Source organism: Hydra viridissima, unplaced genomic scaffold, assembly GCF_058129835.1.
Source record: "Hydra viridissima isolate aposymbiotic clone 2 unplaced genomic scaffold, HvirCarnegie_v1 scaffold_1, whole genome shotgun sequence".
Lineage (NCBI taxonomy): Eukaryota > Metazoa > Cnidaria > Hydrozoa > Anthoathecata > Hydridae > Hydra > Hydra viridissima.
In genome coordinates, this window is record NW_028324300.1 from 15052954 (window position 1) to 15069441 (window position 16488).

The 16488-nt window shown below is 29.8% G+C and overlaps 1 protein-coding gene across 4 annotated transcripts; it reads right to left on the minus strand.

Annotated features, from left to right (window-relative positions):
• Positions 1-726: 726 nt before the first annotated feature.
• Positions 727-10086, minus strand: LOC149893514 (uncharacterized). Of its 4 annotated transcripts, XM_090087489.1 has the most exons (12): positions 9965-10086; positions 9561-9750; positions 8718-8797; positions 6532-6604; positions 6145-6300; positions 5693-5831; positions 5237-5368; positions 4857-4966; positions 3394-3552; positions 3245-3304; positions 1226-1377; positions 727-1056 (listed from the first exon to the last, which is right to left on the minus strand). In XM_090087489.1, the coding sequence occupies exons 1-12, from the start codon at positions 10030-10032 to the stop codon at positions 999-1001; spliced, it is 1377 nt and encodes a 458-aa protein (XP_089943615.1). In that variant the 5' UTR covers positions 10033-10086; the 3' UTR covers positions 727-998. The 4 variants fall into 4 exon arrangements, with proteins under 4 accessions (XP_089943615.1, XP_089943621.1, XP_089943635.1 ...); XM_090087495.1 differs by lacking the exon at positions 8718-8797; XM_090087509.1 differs by lacking the exons at positions 6145-6300; positions 6532-6604; positions 8718-8797; positions 9561-9750; positions 9965-10086 and having other exon boundaries at positions 5666-5791.
• Between the last annotated feature and the right edge of the window lie 6402 nt (positions 10087-16488).

The window sequence follows — 16488 nt, forward strand, 5'->3', positions numbered from 1 at the left end:
TCATCTGTATTACATCTTCATCATTAGTTGTTTCAGTGGAAGTAACAGGTTTTTTAGAATAGAGACTGTTATTAAAATACTTTATGCCATAACAAATGCTAGAATCAGATGCTTTTGATATTGCTTTGTTTACGTTTTTACTGGATTTGGCTGACACTTCAAAGTGTTTTATCATCGATTCGAAATCAGCATATACAGTAAAAGGAGCTCTATCTTCTTTAAGTTTTTGAAAAATAGCATACTTCCTTCTTTTGGCCTTTTTTACTTTAACGGCCTAATTAGTACTGCAATATTCTATGTTTATTTAGCAATCTTTGTCAGCGGATTGGGTTTAAACATCTAAAACAGAAAAACTGTTTACAATTTGTAGTTGATGCCTGTGATGATAATAACTCAAACCAATAGTTAGACAATATTGTTTTTTTGGAGGAGCCAGCTTCTTCTGAGATGAGCATTAGACTATGCGTGTTATTAAGTGCAGTGCGCAAAAGCAATTGCAAGAGGTGGGAGAAGAATTTAACGTCGTTGTTTCCTTGTATCTTTCAACAAGAAATCTCGCAAATTATCGTTTGAGCGGTTTTTTTATGACGATAGTTGAGGTATTTTTGTGGAGTATGAGCAAGTATAAATTAAATGCGAGTTTTTATGAGGCAAAAGATTTTTTTATGGGGGAAAAGATTTATTATTGCAACTTTTCGTGTTTGCTGCGAGAAAACGACACAAAACTTATTCTAAAACAACATATATTATTACAAAATTCCAATCTCGTTCCATCAATGAAACGTACGGGGGAATTTCTCCAAAGCCTGACTTACATTGAGACAAAAATAAACCGAAAAATCATTTTAAATAAAAAACAAAAAAGTTCCAGTTCAAACATGATACAAACAGTCAACAGTTTTCATCAAAAAAACAAAAAAAGAAAATAATAAAAAAGATAAATATATTAAGATAAAAATTATGTACGGCAGCAAAAACATGAGTGACATGTTCTCCCTTCACCACGAAACACTTGGGGGTTGCTTCACACTGAAACATTCAGGGAGTTGCTTCACACTGAGACAAAAAAAACAACAGAAATATCATTCTAAATATACAGCAAAAAATTAAGAATTGCATTAGAAGTTGAACAAATAAAAACCGTCTGCAATACGAAAGACTGAGTCTAAATGATAAAAAATCGAGTTGAAAACTTGGAACTTTTACAATAACAAAACTAACTCACAGTTCTTTTAAAGGATCGTCTTTGGAACCATTTTCTATAGCTTCTCTTTTTAAAAGAATTTGATTGATCTCACTTAATACGGCTTCAACTTCAACGTTAAACAAAGGATTTGCACACAAATCTTTAATGAGAAGTCTATCCGAAGGATTTTCCTAAACAAAAAGCGTTTAACACTTGATATTCGCAACCGATTAATAACACTGGCCTGCGTTTAAAAAAACAATTCTGTTTCTGGGGGCTTCCTAGGTAATCTCTAATGAAATTGACCTCCTAAATCTGAATATGTCATTCATTTTTCTTAATCAGGTCAGAATACAGTGCAGCCATTGTTTTTTGAAGAACATCATTTTCCAACAAATCTGTCATTTTCATCAAAATTGTTTAATACATTAAAATTATCTGTAAACTGTAAAAAAAAAGTCAAATTATGACTCAATTTAACTCCTGTGAACTTAAAACTTACTAACAACTTACCCAAGACTGTAAAAAAAGAATTTACCCAAGACTGAGGGTGGGGTTTTCTTTGTGTGTAAATGATGGGAGTATGAGAATGGGTACAAAGCAATGGTGTTAATGGTTTTGATTTGACTGGAGAAATTACATTTTTATTGAAAAAACGTGAAACAATCTCTGCGCATTTAGTTACATAGTTTCTAAGAATTTTCTTTTTTTAGAATAAAAAATTTTGACCAAGTTTGTTAGGAGAAGGGAGAAACTAAAGTGTCACATCCTTCTGCAATAGGTATGGAAAACACATTCCTTAAAATATTTGACAATATGAATATTGTGTGTAACATGCCGAAAAACTGTGTCAAAAATAATACTACTTTATTTCTAAAAAATTACCTATGGATGGTGAAAATTTTTTAAAAGAAAAGTTTAACAATGATAAGAAAACTTATGAAATGTGTTTTATCTAGAGGTAACCAGATACTAGCCATTTGTGGTTGGAGTATTTGATTGCATTAACCAATACTTTCATATTTTTGTGGCTCTCTATTAGCTGTACTAAATGACTAGAAGGTACAGGTACCATTTTATTGCTAACATGTAAGAGTACTGCAATTAGGCTACTGCTAAAAGAATCAATAAAGAGCTTCCATTTGCTTGGTTGATAAAGAACATCAAGTGCTTCAATTGAGCTTTATACACCATTGTAATATACCAAAGAGTCAGAAGAATCAACTGCAAAAAAACCTTTGAAACTTTTCTTTATTTCTGAACCAAAACTATGTAGCTTCTCTAGAGAGGACGTTGCTCTCACTAAGATGGGAAGCAAAAAAGTTGTGTGCTCTCTTTACAAAGACCATGATCTCTGATCAAATCATAATAGATGATACATGATGAAGGTTCATATGTCACAGATGTATCAGTATCCTCTATACCTTCCATAGAAAAAAGATTTTTGTAAATATGTTTGGATTTTATCAAGAACTGTATTTTTTTAAGTAAATATAATCATACCTTGAAGATTGGTCATGCAAAAATAGCAGACAGTTTGTTTTGCCCTCACTCCAGCACCTTAAAGGCTATGACACAGGCTTTACAATAAATATATGGGACAAAGCTTGTCTTGATTGCCCAGCCTTATTGTGAAATATGCATGGTAAAGGGACTTTACTAATGGAATTACAGTACTTTGCTGGTTACATGGAGACGAGCAAGCACTACACAACCACTTGCATTTGGGGTCAGATGGACATTGAGCTCTCTAGTAAGACCATCTAGAGAGCTCAACCTGAAGTTCAAAAACTAGACCTGATTGAGCAATATGAATGCTTGATTTGGATTTAGAAGTCAAATTTCAGTAAGAACCACTTAAGAAACCTCTAGAAACATTTTTGACACAGGCCAGTGTTAAAAATAGTTAAATGAAAATAAGTATTTTATACAAATTGCATAATTTATACACTTTGCATGAAGTATAAAATATGACAAATTTTAGAAAAAGCTTTTGAACATTTTTGTGTTACCATTTTAATGTTATTCACTATAATCCTAAAAACCATAATGCAGTACCTTTGTGCATTTGCGAAATACTTTAGCAAACCTTCTACGGTCTTTTTTTAACTGCTGGTGCTATTTTTAGATAAACAATAGAAATAATAAAGTAAAATGGTAATCACCATTGATAATCACAACATTCACTTTGTGAAAATATTACTTACCAGTCTTTGGTTTCTCTCCATCACTGCTTCTTTGAATATCTGTCTATTTCTAGCTTCTTTACTTGTAATTGACAGAAGGAAATCACATCCACATAATGATGCTAGTATCACGCCAAAACAATGAATGTCATTAGCTTTTCTAGCTATATTATCCTTCACCTGAAAAAGTAACCTCAAAATCAGATGAATTTATTATCAGAAGAAATATGTTTCAAAAGTATGCATAAAAGTAAAATAATACCTTAACATAAAGATATATTTTTCAGATCAATATTTACATAAATATATAAGTACTGTTGTTACAAAATAATCATAACATTTTTGGAAAGTTGTAAATTAAGAGAAAAAAACTGCTCCGCAAAAACTTAACGACAGTTTTGCTGGTTAAAACATCGAGGAAAATATTTAAGGACGTTGCATTCTAAAGATGTTCTTTTTTTTTTTTTTTACAACATCAAATGATTAAAGTATTTGGACGTTTGTCTCAACCAATGAGTGAACATGCTCGAAAGCTCTAACTTTGATCACTTCTCAAAAATTGAGAATGTCCGAGTGCATTATACTACCGATTTTATCGCTTGTGGCAAGGAAATCAAAACTTTCCGCTTTTGTCTTTATTGTTTGATAACTTTTGGAGGAGAAAAGATTAAAAGAAAAAGAAAAAAAAAAAAAAGAAAATGAGAGAGAGACAGAGTCACATGAAGCAGGTTATGATTGATTTGGCTCAACTGCCAGAAACAAGTATTCATAAACGTTTGGTTGTCCTAGCAAGTTGTTTTAGCAAATGGCTAGTGGTTGTAACTGTTGTTGATTGAAAACAAAAAATCAGCAAATTCAGCAAATATTGCTCGAATTTCATAATGTACATTATGTTGTTGGTACAATTCTGCAACTTTAATCCAGCAACTTGAACTTATGAGCTCATTCCATATGCTCATTGTTCTCAAAGTACATGTATACTCTGTCTAAGTACACAGTGACTTTTTAGAAGTATGTGTTTTTTCTGCAGAAAAGATAAAAACTTTCACATGAAGTTTCATGTGCATTTTAAAAGGCCAATATGGAGTTTCAAGGTCAAACCTAAATATTGCATAAGCTAGACAGATTTTAATATGAATACATTTTTTAAAGATGTTACAAACAATAGCCAGACATTTCCATCAAGAAACAAAAAAGGAAGATAAAAAAGATAAATTTTATCAAAATTTAATACGAAACATCTGGTGTAGTGAAGTAATATTAATCTTATGTAATTGTAATTACCAACAGGTAAAAATATGCCCCTAAAAACAAACCTCTGATGCTGGTGAGAAATTTTATTCAAAAATAATAAAAAAAAACATCTGATGTATTCATTTGGTTGTATCAAGTAATATTGCATGTTTGATATTTACCTATTGGACTGCATTTGATTAACAAACTAATACAATCCAATAGGTAAAAAGACGCTGCCAAAAACAAACCTCTGGTGCAGCAAAATCTTTAGAATAAACGTCAAGTTTGGCACCATCTTTCTTGACATTATCAATGTCACATATCACTGCTTTGTGACCAATGATAAGAATGTTTGCCACTTAAAAATGAAATCATAATAAAAATAAAAAACAAGATTGTAAAAAGTAAGCAACATGTAACTAGAACACAAAACTTGATAGAAAGTGAGTAGCTTTTTCTACTGTTAGCATTTTTAACATTCCAGTTCAGCTTTTTCAGCCAAGAGTCAAAGTGTGACATGGTACCAATTTGTAAGTATTGATTTTTTGTAAAGAACAAACTCGTTTAACTGGAATGCTCATTTATGATTATATGTTAAACTAGAAAAAGTAACTAATTTTTCACGCACATTTTAAATCACAATGCACAAAATCTTTATTGTGAATAGAACTAATGCCAGACAGAATATCACGACACCAACTAGCAATTAAGTTGTTTGACAATGGTAGAGAATTTTTTACTGCAAATCTTAGATCCATTTCTAAAACACAATTTAAATCAATTTAATTACAAGAACCTTAAAAAAACTAAAAAGTATATACATATATAAAATCAAAAAAACTGTAAAAATATAAACCATACAAAAAGAAACAATAAAGACTATTAAGTTGTCTGAAACTATAAATTATAAATATTTTAAGACATAAACAAAACATAATTGAAAAACAATTATGTTTTGTTTATGTCTTAAATTATTTATAATTTATAGTTTCAGACAACTAAGCTTACATGGTGTAGAGCACATCTGTTATGCACATAATTCAATTTGTTAACTTACTTGCAAACATTCATTAAATAAATCTACCTCCAAGGATCATCACTTGATAGCAAACCCTTGGAGACTGTAAAACCAATAATGGAATAGCAATGTTTGCAGATTCACCAAGTTCTGAGAGTAAGCCCATGGAGGTATTTATCGCATCTATGGACTTTTTATCAATCACCTTTAAAAAAAAAAAAAAGAAAAGAAAAGATAATAAAGAAGCTCTTCTGGCAATGATACTGTTAAGATGTTAAAAGTTTCAACATAAATTTATTATTTTTTTTACCAATAAAATTTTAGCAATTCTACATTTTACCATTATATTTTGAGTAATAATGAATGTATTAAAGTAAATAATTAGTAAACATCTCACTAAGAAATTATAAAAAACTTTGTTAGTGAATTTAGAACCGATAGACTTTAGCGCTTTTCATTTACATTTTATTACCAAACTCATTAGAAAAATTTAAAATATATTACTTTGAAAAACTCACCTTTTTAACAGCCATTCGTGCCACTCCTATATCTTTACCAACAAGCACACAGTCATATACAGCTCCAAATCCCCCTTTGCTAATAAATTTTAAAGGAACGAAGTCCAAATGAGAATTCATTTGAACTTCAGTGTTTTCAGCTAAGGCTTCCAATTTCTAAAAATAACTAATTTAGATTAAGCATTCAGCATTAAGCACCAGCACCATCATTACCATCACCATCACCATCACCATCACTATCACCATCACCATCACCATCATCACCATCATCATCACCACCATCACCACCACCACCACCACCACCACCACTACCTTCATCATCATCATTGTAATTACAGCTGATTGTTTTCATCAAAGTAAAAAATATTCAACAAAAAAGAAACTTACAGAATGTGTTACTAATAATTTCTCATTAGGAAAAATTGGTTCTTTAGATTTATTGAACTCTTTGAGATGATGCCTGAAAATATTATCACAAAGTTTGAGCATTTAATTTCACTTAGCAACAATATGTGCTTTAATTTAAGTCTTTGCTGCACAGTTTTAAAAGACATAAAAAAAAAATAAAAAGCTTTCACTGCATTTTAAGAACAAGATTTGTTCCACTTTTACTTTTCTTATCAAAATAAAACTTCTAAATATTGAAACTGAACAAAAGAACTGTGGGAAGATGTAAACTAACATTTGCTAAGTTATGTTATCGCAGTGTAGGAACTAGTAGATCTTCTGAAAAAATTGCCATACCAACCACATATTGTCAGAAAAAATTCAAAGTGAAGATTTAACTCCTCAGCAGTGTTTCAAGGAATGGAAGACTCTTTTCTACTTTTCCCTCACAAAATATATGACATCATAGTTTAAGGAATTAGGAGTGCAATGCAAAGTGGAAAAGCTAATTTAAGGAAAAAATAAAATACTGCTTGTTGGAGTTTATCTGGATCCTATAAAATGATATCTGCTAAATGGCAAACAGAAATAGAGGGAAAGGATGCAGCATGAGATTTAGCCATTAGAATGATTCCATATATTACAGCTGCAGCACAAAATTATAGCATTTCTTCTTTTTACACCAACACCAGATTGTTTTGCTTTTTATGAAGCAACCTTAAATATGCTTTTGAACTTACAAATTAACTATAGAAATAGAATTTTAATTTTCAAAAATTGCATATTAAAATATCTGCAAAACCATAAAAGATACAAAATATGTAAATGAAATAACTTTTATTTTTCCTTAACAAAGTTTTAAACATTAAAAAAAGAAATCCATCAGCTTAAATTTTTAAAATGCAAATTTAAATTGATTTATTGTTAGCTTGTAGTTGTTTTTTTTTTTCTTTATGAGATTTATTTAATATTCTCTTCAATAAACAAACACTTAGATTACTAGTGTAGTTATTTTTGTTATGCGAAATTACTCATTTCCATTCTTACTAACTTGTATAACACTTAATAAATTGTTTTTCTTTTATTTGCTGTTAATACAAATAAACTGATTTATTTTAAAGAAATCTGCTTCTATAATTTATAAAATTCTTCACTCATTTCAGTTATCAAACTGTTTCAGTCATTTGATGATTTAGTTAACAAAAAATATATATTCTTTAAACTTGTTTTGTTGGAAAACTTTTTGGGTTTCTGGAAAAACTAAAAGTAGAATTAATAATACAGATTTCCCAGTATATCCATATAAAGATAGTCCATCAGTATAGAGAGGCTACAATGCATAAAAAGGCTAACATGCATATAAATATAATCCCCCTATTAACTGGTTTTAAAATGTTAATTGATATCTGGTAAAAATATCTGGTAAAAAATTATTGGAAATCTTTCCGTGTGATCATGAAAATCTCTTTATTGTAGGGAATGCATTAGGTAAAGCAGGAGACCTGCAGGTTTAGTTGTTTTTTTTTTTTTTAGTAAACAAAATTAAAATTTCAAGTTGATATTTAATCTAATAGTTTAACTAAAATAGGTATTGCCAGGGGTGTCAAACTTATTAGAATAAATTAACGTTTTTGCCCTAATTTCCCCTGCTGTCCCAAGTATAACCATTTATCATTTTATCATTTTATCATATCATATCAATTTATCATTTTAATCTAAAAAAGTAAAAAAAAGTTTTTAAACGTTAAAAAAAGATATCCACCATCTTTAAGCTAAAAGATGCTACTTTTAAAATATAAATTTAAATTCTTTTATTGTTAACTTGCACTTGTATTTTTTCCTACATGAGTTTTGAAAGTGAACAGTTTTTAATTTTTATATAATAGTCAGTCAAAGCATTTTATCTTTTGCCTTTACTGTCAGCCAAAGTCCATTAATTCTATTCTATTTCCTCTTTTCCACTTTAAGTTGTTAATAAATTTGGTATGCAATAAAACTATTGTATGCAATGATCAACAGAATTTTAGTGCCAATACATTTACTTTTTTGAGATTTCAACAAGAGTTTGATGTCCTAAAGAAGTTAGAACCTGTTATTAAAAAATAGGGAGCTGGAGCTTATGTTTTTTATTCTGGCTCTCAATCTCTGAAAATAAACTATGAAAACAAAATTTACATAGAACTTACTTAATCTCTGGGCAAAAAGGAGTTTTGCATTCAAAAGATTTGCATTTCAGGGGATGTTTGAAAACAATTTTGATGTTTTCCTAAAAAAAAATGAAAAGCTGTAAATAAACAACTGAAGGATTACAGATTAGTCGCATTTCTTGTAAAATTCTGGAATTGTAAGAAATTGATTTTATGAAAACTAATCCATAAAACTTCAATGATCCTGGTATGATTTGTTGAAAATTTTAAAAATATGAAAATTTTGAAAAATTGAAGATAAGTTTTTTTTTTATTTACTGTAAAAAAAAAAAAAAAAAAAAAAAAAAGAGAAAGTTAAAACTGATGCTGAAAAATTCATCAGTGATTTAAATTATCAAGGAACTAAAAATTCTTCATTTATTAAGTAACAGTTGTATTCATCATGCCTTAGCTCTTTAAGAGCTTAAAAAATTTAAATTATTTTAAATGATTTTTTGCTTCCAACCCATTAACAGTAATGCCCTAATATTATGCAAACTGAAAGTGGTTCTCAAATGTCCACGCCATAATATTACGGTTTAATGCATTTTTTAATTTAATTTAAAAAATTTAAAAAAAGTTAAATATTTTTCAATCTAATAGTTAAAAAAAAAATCGAGATTTTGAAAAAACACTGGACATTTAAACATTTAGATTTAGAAACTTCAAAAAAAAAAAAAAGCTGGACTTACAGCAACCGTAATTTTAAAAAAATAAGCGACTGTAAAAGGGTTAAAAAAATGTTTTTCATATAAAAAATGAATTATTATGCCTTAACTATAAGAACTTAAAAATTTATCTAAATATCAATAGAAAGATCATTTACCAAAATAAATTAATTACCTGAACTTGAAAAGAATTTATAGGAATAAGATGTAATTTAGCAACTGGATTTTCATCAGAACATTGAGCAATATGCTGAGTTGGAGCCAAGGTCTTTTGTTTTTCATCATTTGCAACTTCATGCTGCAGCAAATTTACATCAATGTTAACTAAAGTCGACAAATCTGTTTCTTGAGATGGGAGGTCGCTTCTACATTTTCCAATAAAATTAAACAGTTACATAACAGTATAGATATGTAAGTAGTATAAAGATTTTTAAGAATTTAATTTAAAAACTGATGTTCAACATAGCTAGGAGAAAATAGACTTAAAGCAAGAACTTGTAAAGAAACAAATATACAGAGGATGGACCTGATAATTTAAGATTAGTCAAAACCCAAAAAAAAGAGGACTTAAAAACATACTGTAACAGTCCAGCATTAGGAATTGCTCGTGTTTGCATGGACAAAACCAAAGTTCTTACATCTACCATTTTCTTTCTCAATTGAACTGCTTTTATTTAAATATATTTTTTAACTCATTAGCTATAAATCAAAAAAATAAAAGAAGAGTTAGTTAACTGATATAATTTTTAGTTAAGACACATACACACACCTGCAAACACACATACACCTAAATATCAGAAAACAACAACTACAATTACATATATTATTAGATATCTGGTGCAGCAGCATTTGACAATGTGAGTGTATTGGTATAGTAGACTTTCATATGATATTTTATATTTCCTCGTAGGATGGCATATTTTGTCTAAATTCTATTTTAATTGTTAAATTTATTTCTAAATTAAGGAATAGTTTTTCAAGATTGTTTAAAAAATGTGCAAAGTTAACCAGGGGTCTGGGTAAACTTAAGCAAAAAGAATTAAATATTTCCTTTTTTTTTTAAAAAAAAATCAAAATTAACTAACCACAGTTCAAAAACCCTTATTGAAAGCCTAATTCTGGCATTTATAAAGTTTCCAAGCTTTGCTTATTTCTTCCTTTTTGCAATTTTCTTAGAGGCAATATTACAACCCTCATTAAATTTTTATAGATCTTCAATGCTAACACTTTTACCTGCAGGAACAGAAAGTTTCTTTTTTTTTTTTTTTATTAGTTCCTACAGATTCCAAATATTCAAATTTGTCTTGTAAGAAAACCTTAAAGCTGTCTTCTAGAACTTCTTTATCATAATCTGTGATAATTTTATACCAAGCTGTTTTCAAAAGTTTAAAGAAAGCTACATCTAGAGGTTGAGTTATAGGTGTACTATTAGGTGGTAGGCAAACAAACTTTATTTCATTTTCTTCACAGGCTTCAATAACTTTTGGAGAGATGTGAGAGGATAAGTTATCGCCTAACAGAACTTTAACTCTTAACTTCTTTTTCAAAGAAGGTAAAACTATAGAAAAAAAACCACTCTTCAAAGCTACTCCATCAAACCACCCACTTTTAGTACTAAAGTATCTGGCTCCTTTAGGACCTCCTATGCACCAAGTTGACCACAGATTAGTAGCCTTATAATCAACAAAAGGTGGTAAAAGTTTGCCTGTTGCATTACCTGATATCATTACAGAAATACTTGTCTTAGAATTATTTCTTATATTTGTATTTACTGCCTCTTTTTACAAAGCTTTTTTTTTAATCCAGGGTCATCGGTTAGATTTGTTTCATCATAATTGTATATGTTCCCTGGTGGAAAAATTTTGTATAGTTTTGGTAAGATGCTAAATGTATTCTTTTAGAATTTCTTCATAAACATTTGCTCGTGATTTTTTTATGTTTGGCACAAATTTATTTGTTAGCTCCGGATGTCTTTGTAAAAATGACTTGATTAAATCAGTCTCAAGAAAGACTTTATATTCTTTTACTTTTCTATCAGAACTGTGGAAATAATTGTATGCATAATAACATGAGTCTTCTTCAGCAATAGGAAATCAAAATGAATTAATTGAATAGTACATTTGACAAAGGCAGTCTCCTTTAATAATAGTAGTTTTAAAGAAATAATACAGTTTACCAGGTTTTAAGTTATGCTTTCCTTTCAAATTGTAACAAATTGTTCTTTGACTAACACCATATTTTGTAGCAGCTTGCTCTTGTGTCAGCTTTTCAGATTTTACATCTTCAAGACATTTAGCTAGATCGTCCTCTGTGTAGCTTTTGTATTTTCTGGTCTTAAGCTCCTTTCTGTAATGACTTGACATTTAGAAAAAACATTACTAATAACTTAATTTGACCTTGAGTTACACAAGAAATTATTTAAAGCTATAAAAAAAGTATGAAATAACTCTGCTTATATAAAATATCTGCACGATGTTTTAGAAAGTATTGCTTTTGGATGACCAACAACGTTTAAGGTGAACTTTGTACATCATGCAAAGTTACCAGAATTTCTGCTTAAAAAGTACTTTATTTACCAGATTGTTAAACTTTAATTCTTTATTTTATTGATAGCATGTTGAAGTATTATTAGAGGAGACTGCCTTTGTCAAATGTACCATTCAATTAAGTCTTTTAGTATACTTCAAACTAATACCATAATAGACACTTTAAGCACTACCATTCAAATAAGTCACTTTGTATACTTCAAACCAATACCATAATAAAAAATTTAAGCAATTTATTTACTTTAGAGTTCAATTCTGATCCGCTGCACAGATAAAAGTGCAGCAGACATAATTTTTGTATTCTACTTCTATGTTTACACAAAAATACTCGTGTAGCGAGAAATCGTGTATAAAAAACACGATTTTTGTTGTTACATGAGTTTCGTATTGACACTAAACCAAACCGTCGGATTCTAAAGTGATTTACATTTGAAGTTCAAATTATTAGTTGCTTGAGAGTGAAATATTTTTGACATTGTTGTGCAAAGTTAACAATTACCATTTACCAATACCATTGCTGTGCAAAGTTAAGTTACGGTATGAATTTTGTGAGCCGTGAGTTTTTTAAAGCGCGATTTTATATTGCGTCATACGAAGTTATTTCATCATTTTTTTCAGTCATGAGTTTTTTTGAGCGCGAAGTTAACAACATTCGAAATAAATTATAGGATAAATTCAGAATTACGTACCAAAGCTTATAACGTGCTATCAAAATTCATTGGACTTTTTAAAGAAAGAGTTTTTTAAAAAAAGATCGGTAAAGGTCTTAAATAAAAGAAAGAAAAAAATGTACGTTTGTAACGAAGGTGGTAATGTAAAGATCATCATGTTACTTTTAATTAAACCATTTTTGACGTTTCATGGTAAATGCGGTAGGTTAAGAATAACTAATACTTGCTTCGTCAAACAAATGATTAATAATGCATCAGATTTCAAAAATTATCAGCCAACAACTAAGCCCAGAGTGATAACACCTTCCGGCAGCTAAGTAACTTTGTGCCGAAAGGCTGACTTTTTGGGAGGCGGAAGCCACTGGCCGCAATTGTCAGTAGATGTTTTAATGGCAAGTTGATTTGGAACCGCTCCCAGTGGTTTCTGTCTCCCAATTGGCAGCAGCTGCCAGAAATTTTTTTGGGGGTAATGTTTTAGAGGCCGCCCTCAATCGGGAGGCGGTAGCCACTGGCTGCCGCCGTTAGAAGATGTTTTGGAAGTAAGATGATTTGGAGACCACCTCTTTAGGCTACTGCCTCTCAACCAGCGGCGAAAGCCATAATGGAGTTGGTATTTTAATCTTCCGCCACCAGAAGAAATGAAAACAAAGGGTGTTGCCAGGTTTGTCAATAGAGGAAAAAGAGCAGGAGTTTTTGATGACCAAAAAACCTCTATTTTAAAAGTGATAGAGAACATTTTAAAACAATCGATATAAAGGAGAAAACAGCTTGGTTGTCGTTTGTGGCTGCTGTAATTTTTTTCTCCAGTACCGAAGTACTCGTAACACCGTAATGAGTATAACTCATTGCAGTGACTACATCTTTTCAAGATAAAATTGAGAACTTGAAAGTTGTAATTAAGAAACGTAAGATGTAATTGAGAAATACAACATGTAATTTAGAAGTCGCAATATGAAATTAAGAAACACAATATGTAATTAAGAATTTTTAAAATGTAACTGAGAAACCCAACATGTAAATAAGAAATCGCAATACATAATTTGAAACATATTATAAACTTTTCTCAATTACAACTTTCATCTTCTCAATTACATCTTACGTTTCTTAATTACAACTTTCAAGTTCCACTTACATCTTGAAAAGGTGTAATAATGTAGCTTATTTTATGCATTATTATTATAAATAGTGTTTCAATTTTTTTGCACATGCACATTGGCAGTTATCATGAGTAAAAAAGGTAATTTATATTTTGTTTTCTTAATTCTAAATTGTAGTGTTTTTTAGACTAGAAGCTAAAATATATTTGATAACTACATTATACTGTATGTTATTAAAAATGTGAAAAAAAATTTGAAGTACACAATAAGATTTTTTTTAATACATTAAAAAACATTTTAGTATACACTTCGAATTTTTTGCACAGTATATTAATTAAAGCGTTTTATAGATGAGTAATTTCTTTTTTATAAATAGATAATTTATAAATTCATCTATCTCCTATTAGCTCAACACAGATATTCCACAATTGGATCAGCACATATGATTATGGAAGATTGTGAGGATAGTGAAGATGATGATATTGAAGATTCGGATTCATTTTTCGCTTATACTACTACGTCTTCGAGCTTGACTGCATCAGAATCAGGTTCTGAAGATAAAAACGCTGAAGAAAGTTATGACAATCAGTACACAGACATTCATCTAGCAGTCACTGGAGCATGGCCTACTTAAATACACGGCCTTCTTTTCTGCTTAAATCGAAAAAAAATAGAAGGCCAGTTTAAAAAACGTATATTCTGTAGGATGGACAAACTTTCTTAACATATTTTAATTATTGCGCTATAAATTTTAAATAAGTATATCCGGCATAGGATAAAAACTTCAGCGTTTTCTATATCTTCACATCAACTAAACCTCATATACTTGATTATAGCTTCTTTTTATAAATAGATAGTAATTATGGTTAATAAATGCTGTGTTGTTGGTTGTACCAATTATCTAGGTGGTGAAGTAGTTCCAGTTTTCAGTTTTCCAAAAGATGATGATTTAAGAAAGTTATGGATTAGATTTGTAAATAGAAATTTCTGGACTGTCACAAAATCATCTGTGATCTGTTTAAAACACTTTGAGAAAAAGTTTGTACATAAAGGAGCATCAGAAAAACGATTTCGTTTGCTGTATAACCTAAAGCCTGTTCCTACAATATACCCTGCTAGCATAGCAACTGCTTCTCTTCCAGTTATATCTGGACCAAGAAAATCACCAGCTAAAAGAATATTTCAAGAAGATGAATATCAGAAATCTTTATTAAAAGATATTATTAAAGATGTTGATTCCCTTTCAGCTGCTGATTCACCAGCAGGATATTTATTTTCAAAATTTGATGATTGTGTTGTGTTCCATAGAATTATTCAAAATGAACTACACATACCTGAAGTTGCTGAGTCTATTCGTATCGACAAAAATTTACATGTCCAACTTTTTTATAAAAATCTTCCAGTTTCCTTATCATCATGGTTCAGAGTAACCCACCAATGTATGTTAAAAAGAAGGAGTATGCTGGAAAATCTCAATTCACATTTTAGTACAGAAAAAGAAAAGTTGTCTTCTATTCTTGAAGAACTCAAAAGTCACCAAATAAAAAAAAAACAAATTTATTCTTCAAATGTTCTTCAATTTGCATTAATGTTGCGGTACACTTCACTGCAAACTTATCATTTACTGCTGAAGGAATTCCCACTCCCATCTATATCTTTGTTAGGCAAGCTTAAATCAGGTGAAATAGATTCTATGAAAGTTTTGAAGTTGCTACATGAAAATGGGAACTTATCGAAAGATCTTATAATAGTTTTTGATGAAATGTATTTGCAACAATGTGCTGAATATTCTGGTGGCAATGTTATTGGGATTAGTGAGGAAAATGAATGTTATAGAAGCATTGTCTCTTTCATGGTAGTTGGTTTGAAAGAAAGTATCTCCTGTATTGTCAAAGCAATTCCAATTGTAAAATTGAACAGTGACTGGTTAAAGTCTGAAATTCTTAACCTGATTCAATTTTTAATAAAAAATAATTTTAATGTTCGAGGTGTTGTTTGTGACAATCACGCTTCAAATGTTTCTTCTTTTACAAAATTACTTGATACGCATGGTGAAAAAAAAGATGGTTTGTTTATTAATGTACTATCACAAAAAGTTTACTTATTCTTTGACACAGTGCATCTGATTAAAAATATTCGAAACAACTTACTTAATAAAAAAAGATTAATTTTTCCAGAATTTAATTTTTCAGCTTTCAAAGATGAAATTCATGTTCAATCAGGAGAAATATCATGGAAAATATTTCATGATTTATTAGAAAAGGACAGTCTGTTGGATGCAAGTTTAAAAAAAGCACCAAATATAAATAACAAAGTTGTCCATCCTGGAAAATGGAAGCAAAATGTCAGTGTTGCCTTAGGTATCTTCCATGAAACTACAGCAGCAGCAATAATTTCATATTTTCCTGACCGTTTAGATATTGCATCATTCTTAACTCTATTCAATAAATGGTGGACAATTACAAATTCAAAAAATCAGTTTTCTAATAATTTTCTTGGTAATGCTGCTATTATAAATGATAAAAAACCTGAGTTTTTTCGAGCTTTTGCTGACTGGTTAAACAAATGGAAAAACACAAAAATTCCAAATTTTGAGAAATATACATTATCTCCCCAAACATCATCAGCACTGCAAAGAACTTTATTATGTCATGCTTCATTAATTGAAGATCTGCTGGAAGATAAGTACAAATTTATATTGACTGCTCGTTTTCAAAGTGATCCCTTAGAAAGAAGATATGGACAATACCGTCAAATGAGCGGTGGCAGATTCCTTGTCAGTTTGAAAG

Bases quoted from the DNA above. Each gene is read 5' to 3' on its own strand.
- LOC149893514 (XM_090087489.1), bottom strand. From the start codon at position 10,032: ATGGTAGATGTAAGAACTTTGGTTTTGTCCATGCAAACACGAGCAATT. The intron at 5,832-6,144 runs GTGAGTTTTTCA...TTTTTTTTAAAG, and splicing joins CACGAATGGCTGTTAAAAAG to GTGATTGATAAAAAGTCCAT. The intron at 3,553-4,856 runs GTTTGTTTTTGG...TTACTTTTTCAG, and splicing joins AAGATTTTGCTGCACCAGAG to GTGAAGGATAATATAGCTAG.